The 20383-nt window shown below is 33.8% G+C and overlaps 1 protein-coding gene across 1 annotated transcript in view; it reads left to right on the forward strand.

Annotated features, from left to right (window-relative positions):
- The window catches only part of COL24A1 (collagen type XXIV alpha 1 chain), a 412921-nt gene that overhangs the window by 317555 nt on the left and 74983 nt on the right, over positions 1-20383 (forward strand). Inside the window, exons 41-46 of the mRNA XM_082408071.1 lie at positions 1131-1184; positions 2836-2943; positions 11155-11208; positions 11463-11516; positions 12486-12542; positions 16097-16150. Coding sequence (XP_082264197.1) covers positions 1131-1184; positions 2836-2943; positions 11155-11208; positions 11463-11516; positions 12486-12542; positions 16097-16150 — 381 coding nt within the window. The remainder of the gene's footprint in view (positions 1-1130; positions 1185-2835; positions 2944-11154; positions 11209-11462; positions 11517-12485; positions 12543-16096; positions 16151-20383) is intronic.

Consider the following 20383-nt stretch of genomic DNA (forward strand, 5'->3'; position numbering starts at 1 on the left):
CAGAACATGAAACTACAGCTGTCTGACTTAAATGCTCGTATCGTTAACCTCTGTGAATGTTAATCAGCCTCTCTTAAAAAGTCCACGTTAACCACAAAGAAGACTCATGTTAGTGCAACTATCATTTCAACCTCTGGATGCAGCTAGAACTACAGCAGTAGAACTTAACCACCTTGGCCTCTAAATTCAGCGGACTTTCTGAGGCTAGAAGAACATTTGCTCAGGAGCACAGGGCATGACTCATTTCCTTAGGTATCTGTTTATTCATTCAACAAATATTTATCAAGAGCCTCCGTAGCACAGTGGTAAACCACAATTTATTTCTTGTCTGCATCATTTTTGCAGTTTGCAAGCTTTGGGACACAAATTTGAAATTTCCATTTTCATTTCCAACTAATGCAAGGAATGCTATGATTAATTATTAGCTATTTTAGAACTTGCAGGCTGGCTTACTATGGATCTCTTTTAAGCCTAACCATTGTTGACCTGCAAAATCACATGACATTTAAAATATTTTAGCCACTTCTTACTTTAATCAAGTGTTTATGGAAAACTTTTAGTCTACTTTTGTCTAAACAAAATACAGATTGAAGTGAAAATATTGTTTTAAACAGTTTGATATGACTATCTCTTCTCTCTCCATGTATTTCCCCTCTCTCCTTTTTTTCCACAGATCAAATAATATTTGCTTAATCTTACACTTCATTGAGATTTTAAGATTCTCCTTGACAGTATATTAGATATATGTTAAGTACTATACATTCAACAAGATGTTGAACCCATACTAGCTCATAGAACTGCTGAAATGGATGCATTTGGGTTAACTTTGATTACATTCTTGCTAATTCAATGGGTGTACTGAAACTAAGTTGTTTTCCCTCTGTAGTTAAGAACAGTTTAATTTGGTCTATCTTGGCCAGTTTGTTTATATGAACTTTACTCACTAGTAACAGCTGGGCTTCTAAATCATCATGACCTCTTTTTAAATAATTATACAAACATATTATTGTTAAGAAGTAACCCTTGTTTTACTTAGTGTTCAATTCAGTGATTATGTGATATAAGTATTTAAACATTCTTTCTAGTCCTATCTTTAACAATGTATTTCCTTTTTCATACTTGATATTCAGGGACCTGAAGGAACTGTGGGACTGCCAGGACAAAGAGGTCGTCCAGGAAAGAAGGTAATTTTTTTTTACGTCTTTTTATGCTGGTTTTCTTTCTTCTGATGTGCCCAGAGCTCCATAGCGTACTGTGGTGTTTTTATTTGCACTGGAGATAAAACAATAAAAACAATAAATTTGGCTTAAAAGGCACATTTGTATAAATTAATATTTAATTCCACTTAGGAGTACTTATTACCTTATTACTTATTATCTGAAGTCAAATTTTCTACTTTGTAGTTTCTGAAAAGATATTTGCCTTTTCTTCTCCTGTTTACCATAGTAGACCATGGGCAGCAAAAGAGAGAAAAGAAAAATACTATACAATTTGTGCTGTTTACTAACAATTTTAGTAAAATATTTAGGGGAGAGAAATATTAGAATTGTTTCTGGGTTTGTTTTAATTGTACTTTTCCAAATTGAAAAGGTTAATGATTGATTTTATCTTTCCTATACATTAACTAAGAAACACAAAACAATATGTTTTATTTGTTTCCTTTATATTTTACTAAGAAAATGTGATGTGTTTGTAAAATTTAGCACATTATAATAAATAATTCATCCTTGGATAGAGTCAATAATTTGTTCAAGTATTGGTGAGACATAAAAATGATTTTCACGTTGTACTACAACAGTTTTGAATATATTTACTATAATTAACTACAAATTACACCATATTCTAGTTCCCAAAATCGGATCTGCCATTTCTGTGAATATGCACCTCGTCCATCTTTTTCATAATTTTGGGGCAGTATAAGATAATAAAAGATAAAAGTGAATGAGGTAAATTTTAGTTGCCATTCTTACCCATGAAAATAAGCCCAATATTGAAGTGTCTTTTCATCAAACATAATGTCATGTCTAAATGATTTTACAAGTAGGACAGTGCAGGTCCTTACAACAGCCTGTGTCTTTGGGAAAGCCTGTGAATTATTATGAATAACCAAAAATTTCCTGACTGTGATCGCTGTTTAATTTTTCTTTGTGTCTACTTGATTATCAATAATAGAAGAGGTTGGTTCCAACATGCAGAAAATGAATTATAACATTTAATGTTTAAAAGCAGCTGTACTTTGGTATTAGAGAATGATTAGTTAGCCTATTGGAAAACAGAAGGTAACTAGTTTTCAGAAAGATGTAAAATCATACAAACACGTTACAGATTTTTAAAAACAAACTCCAACCAAGTAAGTGATGATACTGAGTATACAGAACTGTACACTAGAGCCTTTTTGCATTAGACAGATCTTTGGGGGATTGAAATTCTCTGTAGAAATAGGTTTCTCACAGGGCCTGTGTTTTCTCATGTCAGGAATAAATACATGCATGCATGCATTCGTACATAAATGCATAACAAATTTCAAAATAATAAATTGGTTATTTGTAACTCAACGTGAGCACCATATCTTCCCTGCTTGTTTGGCCAAAGTTTTTAATATTCTTTTTTCCAAAATTACTTTTAATTATATCTTTAAGGTAACGTAGGTAGCGATGGTATGTTATTATTGTCAGTGGTGGTCTGTAGTACTATTAAGTTAAAGCAAAGTTACTATTTATAGAATTTTGCTTACAGAATATCCTCTGGAGCCATTCAGGTATATGATATAGTTAATTAATCTGAGTATAAGTTTGTTTTTTTCTTACTTTTCTCTCTTACTAATGGCATCCACAGGGTGATAAAGGACAAATGGGGCCCACAGGAGAAACTGGAAGCAGAGGTGCTCCTGGACAAATTGGGGAAAGTGGTCCTAAAGGTGCCAGAGGAACTAGAGGTGCTGTGGTCAGTATTTGATTTGTCTCCAGAACTGAGTTCACTGTGGATGGAAAAGAAATGTACCCATGTCCTAAAGGCTCTGTCCCTTGATTAATTTTACAGAGAAAGCAATAGTTCCATTGAAAATAATCTACCACCATGGGTTGTGGAGAATTGTAAGCATTCCACAGAACTTAAATGGCTTAGTGGTTTCTGGACGTGAAAGAGGAAAGGGGGAAGAAAATCTCAAAATGGAAATAAAATATGAAATAAGGTTTTAAAAAATCAGATTATAACTCCGAAGTAGGAAAGTTTATATGCCTTGTACTTGAAATCAGGATTTAATATCTGTATAAAATTATGCTGTCATGGTTGACAAATTGCTTTGAAAATTACTTGAAAATGGGTTTTCTTTATATGCTTGGACTCCACATGCTTATCTGGAGATTATTTTTCTAACCAGCTGTGGTAAGTCTCCAAAACATCTACTAATTTTGAATCTTTTGTATGACTTTTACATGATGTTGGAAACAAGGTAGCATGATGCTTTTGAACCTGTAATAGCAAAATTATATTGCTAATATATTTGGACCTGTTCAGAAAGTCACAGCAGAAGAGTTGCAAAATATTTAAGAGATTATCCAATTTAGTCTTTTGACTCTTTCATAAACTTATTTACAAAATGCATATGTATTCACTAGTCTCTATTTAAATGTCACAGGTGACTTTTCACGAAGGCCTTCCGGAGAGCATTGCATAATCCATCTGTTGTCTGAGGAATGTTTCCCTCAGGCTCATTTTTTTTTTTTTTTTTTTTTAAGAAATCTCCATTTTAATTTTTTTTTTATTTATTTATTTATGGCTGAGTTGGGTCTTCGTTTCTCTGCGAGGGCTTTCTCTAGTTGTGGCAAGCGGGGGCCACTCTTCATCGCGGTGCGCGGGCCTCTCACTATCGTGGCCTCTCTTGTTGCGGAGCACAGGCTCCAGACGCGCATGCTCAGTAGCTGTGGCTCAGGGGCCTAGTCGCTCCGCGGCATGTGGGATCTTCCCAGACCAGGGCTCGAACCCGTGTCCCCTGCATTGGCAGGCGGATTCTCAACCACTGCGCCACCAGGGAAGCCCCCTCAGGCTCATTTTAAGTGTTCCATTCCTTACTGCCATCTTACTATTCCAGGTCATTCTTACTTCCTTTTATTTTAATTACTAATATTTTCCTATCTTTGGCTTATGCATTCAAAAACATTATATAATGTGATTGATTTTTAAATATTTTTCCAGTTTTATTGAGATATAATTGACATATAGCATGTATAAGTTTAAAGTGTACGGCATAATGCTTTGATTTACATACATCATGAAATGATCATCACAATAAGTTTAGTGAATATCCATCATCTCATACAGATATAAAATTAAACAGAAAAAATACATATTTTTCTTTGTGATGAGAACTCTTGGGATTTACTCTCTTAAGTTTCATATATAACATGTAGTAGTGATAATTATGTTTATCATGTTGTACATATATCCTGAGTACTTATTTATCTTAGAACTAGAAGATTGTCCCTTTTGACTGTCTTCATCCAGTTTCCCATCCCCTACCCTCCACCTCTGGTAACCACAAATCTGACCTCTTTTTCTATGAGTTGGTTTTTTTTTTTTTTTGAAGTATAATTGACTTACAACACTAGAGTAGTTCCTTTTACACAACATAGTGTTCAATATTTCTATACATTTCAAAACAGTCACCACAATAAGTCTAGTTATGTCTAGTTACAATATTGCACATACAAAAATATCACATATTTATTGACTGTATTCCCCACACTGTACATTTCATAACCGTGACTCATTTATCTTGCAACTGGAAAATAGTCTCCCTTACCTATGTCTTTCCTCCTGCCATCACCCTGCCTTCTGGCAACCACCTACTTGTTCTCTGTATCTATAACTCTGTTTTTGTTTTCTGTTTGTCATTTGTTTTGTTTTTTAGACTCCACATATAAGTTATATCACACTGTATTTGTTTGATTTATTTCACTTAGCATAATAACCTCTAGGTCCATCCATGTTGTCACAAATGTCACGATTTCATTCTTTTTATGGCTGAGTAATATGCCATAGTATATTTTTACCATATCTTCTTTATCCATTCATCTATTGATGGGCACTTAGGTTGCTTCCATATGTTGGCTATTGTAAACAATGCTGCAATGAACATAGAGGTGCTTATATCTTTTCTAATTAGTGTTTCCATTTTATTTGGATAAATACTTGGGAGTAGAATTGCTGGATTATATGGTAGTTCTATTTTTAATTTTAATTTTTTGAGGAGCCTCCATACTGTTTTCCATAGTGGCTGCACCAATTTACATTCCTACCAACAGTGCACAAGGGTTCCCTTTTCTCCACATCCTCACCAACACGTGTTATTTTTTGTCTTTTTGACAGTAGCCATTCTGACAGGTGTGAGGTGATATGTCATTGTGATTTTGATTTGCGTTTCCCTGATGATTAGTGATGTTGAGCATCTTTTCATGTGTCTGTAGGCTATCTGTATGTCTTCTTTGGAAAAATGTCTGTTTAGATCCTATGCCCATTTTTAAATTGGGTTGTTTGTTTTTTTGATGTTGAGTTGTATGAGTTCTTTGTATATTTTGGATATTAACCCCCTATCAGATTTATTGTTTGCTACTTCTCCCATTCAGTAGGTGGCCTTTTTGTTTTATTGGTAGTTTCCTTGGCTGAACAAAAGCTTTTTTGTTTGATATTGTCTATTTGTTTATTTTTGCTTTTGTTTATTTGGCCTGATACATATCCAAAAAAAATATTACTAAGACCAGTGTTAAAGAGCACACTGCATATGTTTTCTTCTAGAAGTCTATGGTTTCAGGTCTTACATTTAAGTCTTTAATGAATGTATTTTTGTGCATGGTGTGAGAGTAGTCCAGTTTGATTCTTTTGTATGTAGCTGTCCAGTTTTCTCAGCACCGTTTATTGAAGAGGCTGTCTTTTCCCTCTGTGTATTCTTGAGTCCTTGGTCATAGATTAATTGCCCATAGAAGTATGGGTTCATTTCTGGACTCTCTATTTTGTTGCATTGATCTATGTGTCTGTTTTTTTGCCTGTACCATACTGTTTTGATTACTGTAGCTTTGTACAGTATTGTTTGAAATCAGGGAGTGTGATACCTCCAGCTTTGTTTTTCTTTCTCAAGCAATCTTGAAGTTGATTGAAAATCTTGAAAAAAAAATCAATTTTGGCTATTTGGGGTCTTTTGTGTTTTCCATACAAATTTTAAAATTATGTGTTCTAGTTCTGTGAAGAATGCCACTGGTATTCTGATAGATATTGCATCGAATCTGTAGATTGCCTTGGGTAGTATGATCATTTTAACAATATTAATTCTTCCAATCCATGAACACAGTATATCTTCCCATCTGTTTGTGTTGTTTTCAGTTTCTTTTCTTCAGTGTCTTATAGTTTTCTGAGTACAGGTCTTTTACCTCCTTAGTTAGATTTATTCTATTCTTTTTGATGCAGAGGTAAATGGGATGTTTTTCTTAATTTCTCTTTCTGATTGTTTGTTGTTGGTGCAACATATTTCTGTATATTAACTTTGTATCCTGCAACTTTACCAAATTCATTGATGAGCTCTAGTAGTTTTTTTGATGGCATCTTCAGGATTTTCTTTGTATAGTATCATGTCATCTGTAAACAGTGACAGTTTTACTTTTTCCTTCCAATTTGGATTCCTTTTGCTTCTTTTTTCTTTTTTCCTTTTTTTTTTTTTTTTTTTTTTTGTCTGATTCCTGTGGCTAGGACTCCCAACACTATGTTGAATAAAAGTGATGAGAGTGGGCATTCTTGTCTTGTTCCTTATCTTGGAGGAAATACTTTCAGCTTTTCACCATTGAGTATGATGTTAGCTGTGGGCTTGTAATATGTGGCCTTTATTATGTCGAGATAATGTAATTAATTTTTAATAAACTTGAGAATGAATTGATCCAAAGAGTATTGTCTTCAAAGTAGGCTCCTACTTTGGATTTTCTCTAAAAAGAATAGTCATTTTTTAAATTTTGACACGTTTCCAAACTACCTTCCCAAGAGGTTTCACCAAATTTACATGCCCACCACCGAGAATACTTCATATTAATCCTTTTGATGTTTGCCAATCTGATAAATGAAAAAGTGTATCTCATTTTCTTTCTTACATTTTCCTGATTGCAACTAAGTAATTTGTATTTTTTCCTCTAGAAGTTACCTGTTCATATGCACTTTACATGTTTTCCTATTAGGTTGTTGTCTTTTTCTTAAATTCAATAATACCTTACATAGTTTAGATAATATGTTTTTGTTAAAGATGTTGCTAATATATTACAAATATATTTCCCTTTCTGTCATTTATCTTTTAATATTGTTTATAGTATCTTTCACTGGACAGAGGTTTTAATTATTACACTCAAATTTGTCAGTCTTTTTGTTTACATTCTAGGTTTTATTTGTTCATTAGAAATGACTTCCCTACATAAAGTACATAAAAATATTCTTCCATATCCTTCTTTTACTATTTTTATAGCTTTATTTTTACCCTTAACCCTTTTAAAGCATACAGAGTTTTTGTTTTGTTTTGTTTTGTTTGCTATGATATAAGTTGTAAAGGACTAATTTTTCTTTTTCCCAAATTCTTAGCCAGTTGTCTCAGTACTATTTATTTATTTAAATTTATTTATTTATTTATTTAAATTTATTTATTTATTTATGGCTGCTTTGGGCCTTCGTTGCTGTGCGCAGCTTTTTCTAGTTGTGGCAAGCGGAGGTTACTCTTTGTTGTGGTGCGCGGACTTCTCATTGTGGTGGCTTCTCTTGCTGCAGAGCACGGGCTCTAGGTGTGCAGGCTTCAGTAGTTGTGGCACACAGGCTCAGTAGTTGTGGCACACAGGCTTAGTTGTTCCACAGCATGTGGGATCTTCCCGGACCAGGTCTGGAACCTGTGTCCCCTGCATTGGCAGGTGGATTCTTAACTACTGCGCCACCAGGGAAGCCCCAATACTATTTAATAAACAATCTATTTCCCACTTTCTGAAATGCTACCCTTACTGTAAGCTACTCTTAAATAATGGTCTGTTTTCATTTTCTCTATTTTCTTTTCTCGATTTTTTAGTGTGTTCCTAGGTCAGTACCACACCATTTAAATAACTGTATCATTACAGTATCATTTGAGATCTATTAGGGCAAATACTTCATAATTTATATTTCTGAAAAATTTGGCTCTTACTATGATCTCTTTCCTCTTTCATGTGAACTTCAGAATCAACTCAGCAAGTTCCTTTAATATTGAATCATTCATTGTAGAAACACCATATGTCTTTTTATTTACTTATATCTTGTATATCCTTCAATAAAGTTTTGTTATTTTCTTTATGTCTGTTCTTAACATCTGTCTTATTAGGTTCATTGTTAGTTTCTTACAGATTTTGTTGTTTTTAAGGTAATCCTTTTTCTATTACATCTTCTAATTGTGCTGTGTATAAAATCTTTTTTTAAAACTTTATATTCATTTGAATGAATTTTGATGATTCTCAGGGTTCTTTTTTTTTTTTTTTTTAATGTCTGAAACATTTATATTAACATATTTCCATACATATTTCCATACAAATACAAATATAAGATTTTTAGAAATTTCATGTAATGTCTGAAACATTTATATTAACATATTTCCATACAAATAGCCCAATGAAAGTTTAGTATTAGTTGTTTTGTTTGTTTTTTTATACTGCAGGTTCTTATTAGGCATCAATTTTATACACATCAGTGTATACATTTCAATCCCAATCGCCCAATTCAGCACACCACCATCCCCACCCCACTGCAGTTTTCCCCCCTTGGTGTCCATATGTCCATTCTCTACATCTGTGTCTCAACTTCTGCCCTGCAAACTGGCTCATCTGTACCATTTTTCTAGGTTCCACATACATGCATTAATATACGATATTTGTTTTTCTCTTTCTGACTTACTTCACTCTGTATGACAGTCTCTAGATCCATCCACGTCCCAACAAATGACTCAATTTCGTTCCTTTTTATGGCTGAATAATATTCCATTGTATATATATACCACAACTTCTTTATCCATTCGTCTGTTGATGGGCATTTAGGTTGCTTCCATGACCTGGCTATTGTAAATAGTGCTGCAATGAACATTCGGGTGCATGTGACTTTTTGAATTGTGGTTTTCTCTGGGTATATGCCCAGTAGTGGGATTGCTGGGTCATATGGTAATTCTATTTTTAGTCTTTTAAGGAACCTCCATATTGTTCTCCATAGTGGCTGTATCAATTTACATTCCCACCAACAGTGCAAGAGGGTTCCCTTTTCTCCACACCCTCTCCAGCATTTGTTGTTTGTAGATTTTCTGATGATGCCCATTCTAAAAGGAGTGAGGTGATACCTCATTGTAGTTTTGATTTGCATTTCTCTAATAATTAGTGATGTTGAGCATCTTTTCATGTGCTTCGTGGCCGTCTGTATGTCTTCTTTGGAGAAATGTCTATTTAGGTCTTCTGCCCATTTTTGGATTGGGGTGTTTGTTTCTTTAATATTGAGCTGAATGAGCTGTTTATATATTTTGGAGATTAATCCTTTGTCCGTTGATCCATTTGCAAATATTTTCTCCCATTCTGAGGGTTGTCTTTTCGTCTTGTTTATGGTTTCCTTTGCTGTGCAAAAGCTTTGAAGTTTCATTAGGTCCCACTTGTTTATTTTTGTTTTTATTTCCATTACTCTAGGAGGTGGATCAAAAAAGATCTTGCTGTGATTTATGTCAAAGAGTGTTCTTCCTATGTTTTCCTCTAAGAGTTTTATAGTGTCCAGTCTTATATTTAGGTCTCTAATCCATTTTGAGTTTATTTTTGTGTATGGTGTTAGGGAGTATTCTAATTTCATTCTTTTACATGTAGCTGTCCAGTTTTCCCAGCACCACTTATTGAAGAGACTGTCTTTTCTCCATTGTATATCTTTGCCTCCTTTGTCATAGATTAGTTGACCATAGGTGCGTGGGTTAATCTCTGGGCTCTCCATCTTGTTCCATTGATCTAAGTTTCTGTTTTTGTGCCAGTACCATATTGCCTTGATTACTGTAGCTTTGTAGTATAGTCTGAAGTCAGGGAGTCCAATTCCTCCAGCTCCGTTTTTTTCCCTCAAGACTGCTTTGGCTATTCGGGGTCTTTTGTGTCTCCATACAAATTTTAAGATGATTTGTTCTAGTTCTGTAAAAAATGCCATTGGTAATTTGATAGGGATTGCATTGAATCTGTAGATTGCTTTGGGTAGTATAGTCATTTTCACAATATTGATTCTTCCAATCCAAGAACATGGTATATCTCTCCATCTGTTGGTATCATCTTTAATTTCTTTCATCAGTGTCTTAGGTAAATAATCATATCATCTCCTCATATTTATTATTCTTACTTATTACATTGATTAGAACTACTGGTTAGTGTGGTATTTGGCTAGTCACATACTTATTCTGTGCCTTAATTTCCTTATCTCCTATTTATTTTGGCACTCAAAGCGGAGAGTTGATATGGAAACTTTGATAATATGAAAGATAGGACATTTTTAAGAGTGTTATTTTCGCTTTTTTCAGTTATCTGAGTTATCTTTTCAGTAGTTTAGGAACATTTACAGATTTGCCTTTAACTTATATGTTTCCTCATCTGTGTGATATTGATAATAAGAGTAATTAATAGGGTGAATATCACACATAAGTTGTCAACCAATTCTATTTTAACAACTTTGACCAGAGCTGAAACTGTGTTCATCAAAGCATCTGAAACTATCAGTGAGTACAGAGTTATTGATCCTATCATAACAATACTAAAAACTATCAGAATTCAATCTCTAGTATTTAGTGATGCATGTTTACCACAAACTTTGACAGATACAAACTACATTTCCAAGAATTTGCTGGAAGCCTACAGCATTCTGGCAACTGAAAGTATTTCTCTTAATATGATTAAGGATGTTCATACCAGAAGTAAACCAAAGAAACATATTTTTGTGGAACTTACGTGGTTCAGAAGTAAAATAAGATGAAAGTTGGAGAATTATGTTTTGTTTTCCCATTTCAGACTTGGTAAAATATACCTTAAAAATCTAAATTTTAAATAATAGGAATACAAGGTTAATGATTTAAACAATCGTCTGTTTTCTTTCTAACGTTTACTTTGTTTTTAGGGACATTTAGGATTGATGGGACCTGCTGGAGAACCAGGAATTCCAGGATATAGGGTAAGCATTTCTAATTGGAAATGAGAAGTGTATATTTGCATAAAAACATTACATGAAGATGTCGTCCCAAATATATAAATTCAGATGAAATTTCCTGATAAACCTTTCTAACATATTTAGGTCTCATGCCCCTGTAGAGTGAATCCTGTTCTTCTTTCAGAATAGTGCAATATCTAATAGTGTGGCCATGATGGTATTAGGTAGAGCACATACAAATGATATGGAGACTGTCTACTTACTTGTCCTTCTGTTAGGGCCATGAAGGTCAACCAGGACTTTCTGGGTTGCCAGGACCTAAAGGAGAAAAGGTGTGTATGAATATATTGACTTATTTATCAAAAAATTAAACATTGAATTCATGTGTTCTTTCTGAAAGTATGTATGGAAACATTTTCAAAGAATAAAAAAAGCACTTTCAGCTTGGGAAGTATTATAAATTCTAGAAGAAAAATAAATATCAAGGGGCAAAAACTTAAATTATTAAAAAGTCTTTGATAGGTTGTTTCAAGATTGAGGTGAAATGATATATGTTAGAGTACTTTGCAATCTGTAAAAGTTTGTAAAACTAATATTACTTACTGAAAGCAATTGTGAGACTATAGATTAAATGACTAACTATATACATTTATAGTAAATTTTTTTTTTTAAACTCTCTAGGAGTTAAGCCAGCATTTTATTTATTTATTTATTTTTGGCTGTGTTGGGTCTTAGCTTCTGTGCGAGGGCTTTCTCTAATTGCAGCAAGCGGGGCCACTCTTCATCGCGGTGCGCGGGCCTTTCACCGTCGCAGCCTCTCTTGTTGCGGGGCACAGGCTTCAGACGCGCAGGCTCAGTAGTTGTGGCTCACGGGCCCAGTTGCTCCGCGGCATATGGTATCCTCCCAGACCAGGGCGCGAACCCGCGTCCCCTGCATTGGCAGGCAGACTCTCAACCACTGCGCCACCAGGGAAGCCCCTATAGTAAATTTTTTTATGAATTAAGAATAACTGCAGCAGTACTCCTCTTGATTTGTAGTATCATTGGAAAACTGACATTTTGAGAAAATTAGTAAGCTGCTTTTTATGTAATTAAAGCAGAATGACACTTCCAAAGAGAACCATGTATGAATTACAACCGTGTATAAATTATCATGTGCTAAGTTTTGTAGGTAAAAGTTTTTCATTTGAAAAAGATAAAACCAGATTGCATATTTTATAACATATTAGGAAATAATAGGCTTCATATTTCAAAGTTCATTTTATTAATTTAGTTTTCTTTATAAATCATCTTCATCATAGGGTTATCCAGGAGAAGATAACACAGTCCTAGGACCACCTGGGCCTCGAGGTGAACCAGTAGGTTTTTCCTAAAATTATTTTGATGTTTTGAGATAAAACACAGTTACTACAATAGATTCACAACACCAATTACATCTTTTCAAGGAGTTTTATTTAGTTAGTTTTATAACATGGTTTTATACGAGAGCAGTATTTGCAGTCACATAATCTAAATATAAAAACTGTTTATATTCAGGTCAAGATCCTTAGCATAATATAGAAGTTTAAAACAGTAACTTTCCAAATCTAACTTTTGGCATTAAATTCATGACAACTTTTTTACAGAGATTATCAAAAAATCACACACTCTAGACATTTAGGGAAGATACTTCTTTATACATCAAATTCAGATTTATTTCTAACGGATTTTTTAAAATCTAATCTGTATCCTCCTTTTCTATAGTAGTTTATACACAGTTACCAAATGATTTCAAAACTCATCTAACTGGTTATTAGAGCCACTGTTCTTTAAAGATTATCAGTCTATAGTCTTCTAATAAGTATTTTAAGGACTAGCTGTAACCATGATTTTTTTAAAGTAGCTATTATATCTTTTATTATCTGAATAACTGTCTCTCTGTTCATGTTTGATTAAAACAATCTTAAAGGCTATATGTAAATTAAATGGGTAAAACAAAAATACCTAGTTCACAGAAATAAATATAATTGGTTAAATTTTCCATATTTCACATGATATCATATAGGATAAAAGAATCCTAAAACAGAAGAATCAGAATATATAGTCACTCCTGATATTTTGATCTGGCTCTTTGGAGATTGTTGAAAGGTATACTTTGTTTTAGAAATAGGAAAGATTCTAGAGTTTTTCTGATAAAATCAAGCCAACTTATATAGAGGCAAACTCATCTAATAAGAATATAGAAAATTCTTTATCAGAAACGATCAAAAAAATGAAAAGACACCTTCTGAATAAAGAAAATACTTTCAAATAATATGACCAACAAGGGGCTAATATCCAAAATATATAAGCATTTCATACAACTCAACAGCAAATAAACAAACAACCCAATTAAAAAATAAGCAGAAGACCTGAATAGACATTTTTCCAAAGAAGACATACAGATGGCCAACAGGCACATGAAATGTTGCTCAACATCACTAATCATCAGGGAAATGCAAATCAAAACCACAATGAGATATCACCTCACACCTGTCAGAATGGGTATCATCAAAAAGACCACAAATTACAAATGTTGGTGAGGATGTGGAGAAAAGGGAACCTTGTGCACTGTTGGTGGGAATGTAAATTGGTGCAGCCACTGTGCAAAACAGTATGGGGGTTTCTCAAAAAACTAAAAATAGCACTACCATATGAGCCAGCAATTCCATTCCTGGGTATATATCCGGAAAAAAAATTAAAACTCTAATCAGAAAAGATATGTGCACCCCAATGTCCATAGCAGCAATGTTTACGATTACCAAGATAATGAAAGCAACCTAAGTGTCCATCAACAGATGAATTGATAAAGAAGATATAGTATGTGTGTGTGTATATATATAGTGTATGTGCGTATATATGTAGTATGTGGAGATTATTGTGCTAAGTGAAATAAATCAGACAGAGAAAGACAAATGCTGTATGACATCACTTATATGTGGAATCTAAAAATGAAACAAAATAGTGAATAGAATACAACAAAAAAGAAGCAGACTCACAGATATAGAGAGCAAACTAGTGGTTACTAGTGGGGAGGGAGGAGGGGGGAGAGGCAAGATAGGTTTAGGGGATTAAAAGGTACAAACTGCCATGTATAAAATAAATAAGCTACAAGGATATATTGTACGACACAGGTAATATAGCCAACATTTTATAATTACTATAAATGGAATATAACCTTTAAAAATTGTGAATCACTATGTTGTACACCTGAAACTTACATAATATTGTATATCAAGTATACCTCAGTTGAAGAAAAAGAATTCCAAGTTACCCCAAAACTTATGTAAATTTAGGAAATAAATCGTTAAGAGATGGAATGATATTTTTAAAATTCTTTATCAAATGTATTCTAGTCTCTCTAAACCTCTGAGAGACAACAATATGGAAATTGTGCAGAAATACACAATGGAATATTAACTCAGCCATAAAACAGAATGAAATAATGCCATTTGCAGCAACATGAATGGACCTAGAGATTGTCATACTGAGTGAAGTAATTCAGATAAAGACAAATATCATATGATATCACTTACATGTGGAATCTAAAAAAAATGATACAAATGAACTTATTTACAAAACAGAAATAGAGTCACAGATGTAGAAAACAAACTTATGATTACCAGAGGGGAAAGCGGGGGGAGGGGGGCAGATAAATTGGGAGACTGGGATTGACATGTACACACCACTGTATATAAAATAGATATAACTAATAAGGACTGTACAGCACAGGGAACTTTTCTCAATACTCTGTAATGACCTATATGAGAAAAGAATCTAAAAAAGAGTGGATATATGTATATGTATAACTGAGTCACTTTGCTGTACAGCAGAAACTAACACAACATTGTAAATCAACTATACTCCAGTAAATTTTTTTTTTTTAAAGTAAATGGTAAAATGTGGGCAAGTGAAGTATAGTAGTGCTTGTTTTCCCCAGATTCTGGTATTCCAGGGTCAAAGAATGTCACTGAAATATAATAAATGTATTAAAAGTCTAGTATAACAATGGTCATTTTATCTAGTAGACATGGGACAGGTGTGAAAATTAATCCAAGAATATTCTAAATAATTAAAGCAGAGTCAGAGATTATTGTCTTTACATTATGTCTAATATCTTTATCCACACAGGAGTAAGTTAAAATTATCCATTAATGGTCCATAATAAATTTTATGGTTTTGCTAATAATTTCAATTTAAGTTTCTTTTCAAACAGTAGGTCCTAATATGTGATAATTGATTTTTCAAGTGCATTTTAGAGTAGATAATTTGAACATCTTATCATATCAAAGATTTTATATTAGGAATGTTTAGAAAAAGTTAAAAGTACAAGTTTCTAAGTTTCTGCCTTAAGGATTAAAATGAATAAATGTAATTTCTTTTAGGTTAATTTATATCTTAATAATTAGAATTTCACAGAGTAAAGAATAAATAATATAATTTCTAATAATATAATTTCTAATGGTAAAGTAAGATTAGCTATTAGATACTTTTTAAAAGATGATTAAAGATAATATTTTCTAATTAATGGAATTAATTAAGTGACTGGTCCTGCTTAAATTTTTTTCAATCATTTTAACATTAAATAAAAATGAAAGTTATTTTGATATCTTATATAACATACTTTACTCATCTGAAAATTCACATTGTTTGGACTTTGTTTTTTCAATATTTTTTCTAGCAGAATCATTATGAGATTCTCTTTAAATAATTCAGTGTTATGACGTTCTTGGTGTCACTAAAATCCAATCCTTTGAAAATATTTAGTGGAACTAAACAAACTGTTGTACATTTGGTTTCATATTTTTAGGGAAAAAATATTCCACATTAACTGTATCATCTGCATTCACAAATACTTAGACCCATTGATTGTTTTTGCCTGTGGTCTCTGTAGGGTCCAATGGGGGAACAAGGAGAGAGAGGAGAGCCCGGAGCAGAGGGATATAAGGTAATTACTGTAAATTTCACACCTTGCTTCTAAATTTGAATAGGGTTCTCTGTGGTTCTGCTCAGTTGCAAATGAAAATAAGCATCATTGAGATAATTAGTAATGTCATGTTTTGGATCCCAGAAGAAGCTCTTCGTATTTTCTGTTCCTTCTTTCTAAAATTACCATCATCTCCTTCCACTGCTGCTTTGTCTCATCATTCAACTCTCAACCGAAATGTTACTTTCTGAGAGGCCTTCTCTAACTGTCCTTTCTGTCTGTCACTTTATATCTCATTTCTCGATTTACTTTCTGACATTTAATGCTATCTATATTATCTTACCACCTTTTTATACACTTGGGTTTTTTTTATTGTCTATATTCCCCCAACAAAATATAAGATCCATGAGAATAAGACTCTTGTCTTTTTCATCATTATATCCCCAGTTTCTAGAACACAGAGTTCCTGGTATATAGTAGAAATTCATTAAAGAGTTGTCAAATGGATGGATAAATGCCATTATATTCTTATGTCAATTCTTACCCTCTTCCATTCTTAGAAGGATTTTAAGAGACCAGCTTTATCAGCTCAAATTATATTAGGCTATGTATAGAATTTATTCAGTGTCATTATTTATTAGCACATTTGTATTGAGCGTGTTCTGTATTCTTGCCCTATATCTCGTCCCTTTCTGTTTATAATGTCATATGCTAAACAAAATGGTCATTTGCTGACTCTCTCCCTATAGTTCTTGTCTTACTCCTTCGCTCACAACATTCTCTGCCTGCTCAAAAAATTATGTAATCTTTACTTACATAAATCCTGGCTGTCCTTTATAATCTAATTCAAACTCCCTTTTCCCCTGTCTATGCTAACAGCAATCTTTCCCTCTTCTGAAGTCCTACAGTATTTATTGTTGATAGAAGTCATTCAGTACAAATATTTTACAATCTTCTGCTATTATAGTTTTTGCTAATTATTTTTAATGTGCAGATATCTTAGCTCCTCAATTTGAATATGACTTTTTAAAAATTAATTAATTAATTTACTTTATTTTTGGCTGCATTGGGTCTTCGTTGATGTGCGCGGGCTTTCTCTAGTTGCAGCAAGCAGGGGCTACTCTTCGTTGCGGTGCGCTGGCTTCTCATTGCCATGGCTTCTCTTGTTGCAGAGCACGGGCTCTAGGCGCTCAGGCTCAGTAGTTGTGGCTTGTGGGCTCTAGAGTGCAGGCTCAGTAGTTGTGGCAAATGGGCTTTGTTGCTCCACAGCATGTGGGATCTTCCCGAACCAGGGCTCGAACCCGTGTCCCCTGCATTGGCAGGCAGATTCTAAACCACTGCGCCACCAGGGAAGTCCTGAATATGACTTCTTTCCTTCTTGTACAGTGTCTTGTTTTGAGCCCTGTACATAATAGTATATAATATGTATGTAAACATAATTCATTTTTAACAATGAATTGGTGGGTTATTTGATCCAGTATACACCTTTCTATGTAAAATTTCTGTGATCATGTCTGCAATGAAGACTTACATTGCCAGATTGAAGGGACAAGCTGGTAGGTAGATAATTATCATTAATACACTGATTTATCTCAGGCCTGAAATCTGAAAAATCAACTTTCACTTCCCAAAACTCTCTTTGAAACAAATGTTGAAGGTAGTTCTAAATGCTTGTGAAATTCTGGGGATGGCCATCTTATATTTTTTCTATTTTCAGAGGAACATATTTTAGAAGGTTTTTATATGTTCTGTCTCCAATTTACATAACATTTGTATCTACAGTGTTTCCTAATGCAAGGAATCCAAGTAGATTTACTTGAAATTAGCTTTTCTTGGGGTTGAGAAACCAACCCACTGCTTCCAGCATAATTTGAGAAGTTTCTTAAACTTCTTTAACTTTTTCTGTGCATAACTTCTCCACACAGTCTCAGGAAAATCAGGTTCTAATAATATCTTCTTTTGGCCTCTACCAACTACAGTCACTAGCTACATCAGCATTGTCTGTTGGCAAACAAACGATTAACTATTCTATTGGGAGAAGAAAAGAATCTCTTCACCTGGCTAGGAAAAGAAAAATCCTGCCCCCATTTTTCTAGATAGTCATACATTCTTCAGAAATCCTTCATCAGAGGAAAACTTTTCCCTAGGCTCGTTATGGAATCTGTCTTTCCTTCTTCATTCCATAAATAGTCCTGATTAAGTCTTCAATTATAGATGTTTCATGAGCTAGTGTGAGCCACGTTTTCCTTTCTGTCTTATTCCATCCTATTTCTTAGGCTTTAGGAGTCATTTTATCATTTGTTGATAGATCTATTTTAAAAAGCCATTGAGCGCCAGACAATCACAGTAGCTTCATTGCTTAGACATCTCAAAGTCACGAAATACCCACACTTGTCCCCTTCCATGTTTTTCCAAGCACAAGTTTGATTCATACAGGGGAACCATGCTTTATTTAGAGTTAGATTATTCTGTTGTAGCTTTAGGTGATATTTTTAAATGTTTGCTTTTCTATATGGGCATTATAGACACTATCATTTCACTCTAGTAAACTGATGGTCAGAATTATTGTAATCTCTTTTTAATTGTGCTAAAATGCACATACATAAAATTTACCATTTTAACCATTTTAAATTGTACAATTCAGAGACACTTAGTGTTGTATATTGGCAATATTGTACAACCATCACACACTGCCTAGTTCCAGAACATTTTCATCACCCTGAAGAGGAAGCCCCATGCCCATTAAACAGTTACTCTCCTTCTCCCAACCTCTGACAACCACTACTCTGCTTTCTATCTCTATTGATTTATCTATTCTGTATCTTTCATATAAATGGAATCATACAATGTATAGCCTTTTGTGTCTGGCTTCTTTCACTTTACATAATGTTTTGAAGGTTCATCCATGTTGTAGAATGTATCAATTCTTCATTCCTTTTTATGGTTGAATAATCACCAAGCTTTTAAAAACACTTTTATGTTCACAAATATTCTTACGGTTGTGGTGAACTCATGATTATCCTCTTGGAGAAAAAAAAATGGAATGGGTAATGAAAATTTTGTTTCCATTTGGCTATGAACAATTGAAAGACATTTTGTAATCCTTCTCACCATCCTTTGTTCTTTTTTCCTCTTGAAGAAACGGAAAATCATAAAAGTCAAGTGTCTTGCTCATTATCATCAGTAAATCATTATTAGGCATCATTGTATATGACACATTTTATGTGTTACATATAATTAAATCTCTGGTCCCTTCAGCATATATTTTAGTATCTGCCATGGACTGGGAGCTATGAATATAACACGGGGCACCCAAGACACAGTCCCTGACTCCATGGATATCACATATACAAAATAAGAATATTTAATCAGTATAAAAGCAGATATAGTGAAATAGCCATCATCCAGAAAACTGTACATCACATAGGTCAAGATAAATTCATTTGAGGCTTGAGAGAGAGTCAGAGGACATGGTATGAATAAGAATATGTCAACATTCACTTTTTAAAGATATGAGCAGAAACACACAGATTAAGTCAGGCTAAACTAATGTGAGCCAAAGCCCTAGAAATACACTGAATAAATTATGTACTATCTTAAACTCCTTTTTACTTTGGTTTGGCAAAGGCCATAGAATTTTGTGCATACAATAAAATAACAACTAAATCCTCAATTGGCCTTCATTCCTTAGCATCAGACATACATATCCAAATAGCTATTGGACATCATCACAGAAAACACAGCATGTCCCAAACCATAGTATCATCATGCTGTCCAAATCTGATCCTCCTCTTTTTATGTCCTTAGTTCAGTGAATAGTACCACCAGACATCCAGATGTCTAGTAAATGAATCTTCCCTCTTTCTATCTCCCTCTGTCTCTCTTTCTGTCTCTCTTGCTTTCTCTTTCCTCCCTCCTCTCCCTCCTCTTTCTCTCCTTTCTCTATCCTCTCATTTCTCAACGTCAATTGGCTACTTCTTTTGGCCTCTTAAATATCTCTGGAGTCTATCCACTTTGCCCTACTTTAGCTTAGGCTTTCATCATTTTTTGCCTGAATTATTTTAATAGCTTACTAACTAGACTCCCTATCCCCAGTCATAGCCCTCTCAAATCCATTCTCCACTTAACATGTTGTGTTAGATCAACCTCCATTTATTCTCCCATGCTGTTTCCTCTGCAGAACGCCTTCCTTTTACTTTACTGCCTGGAACACTCATCCTTTAAAATTCAACTTATTATAACTTCCCATATAAA

This window comes from Balaenoptera borealis, assembly GCF_965194805.1.
Source record: "Balaenoptera borealis genome assembly, chromosome: 1".
NCBI classification, from domain to species: domain Eukaryota; kingdom Metazoa; phylum Chordata; class Mammalia; order Artiodactyla; family Balaenopteridae; genus Balaenoptera; species Balaenoptera borealis.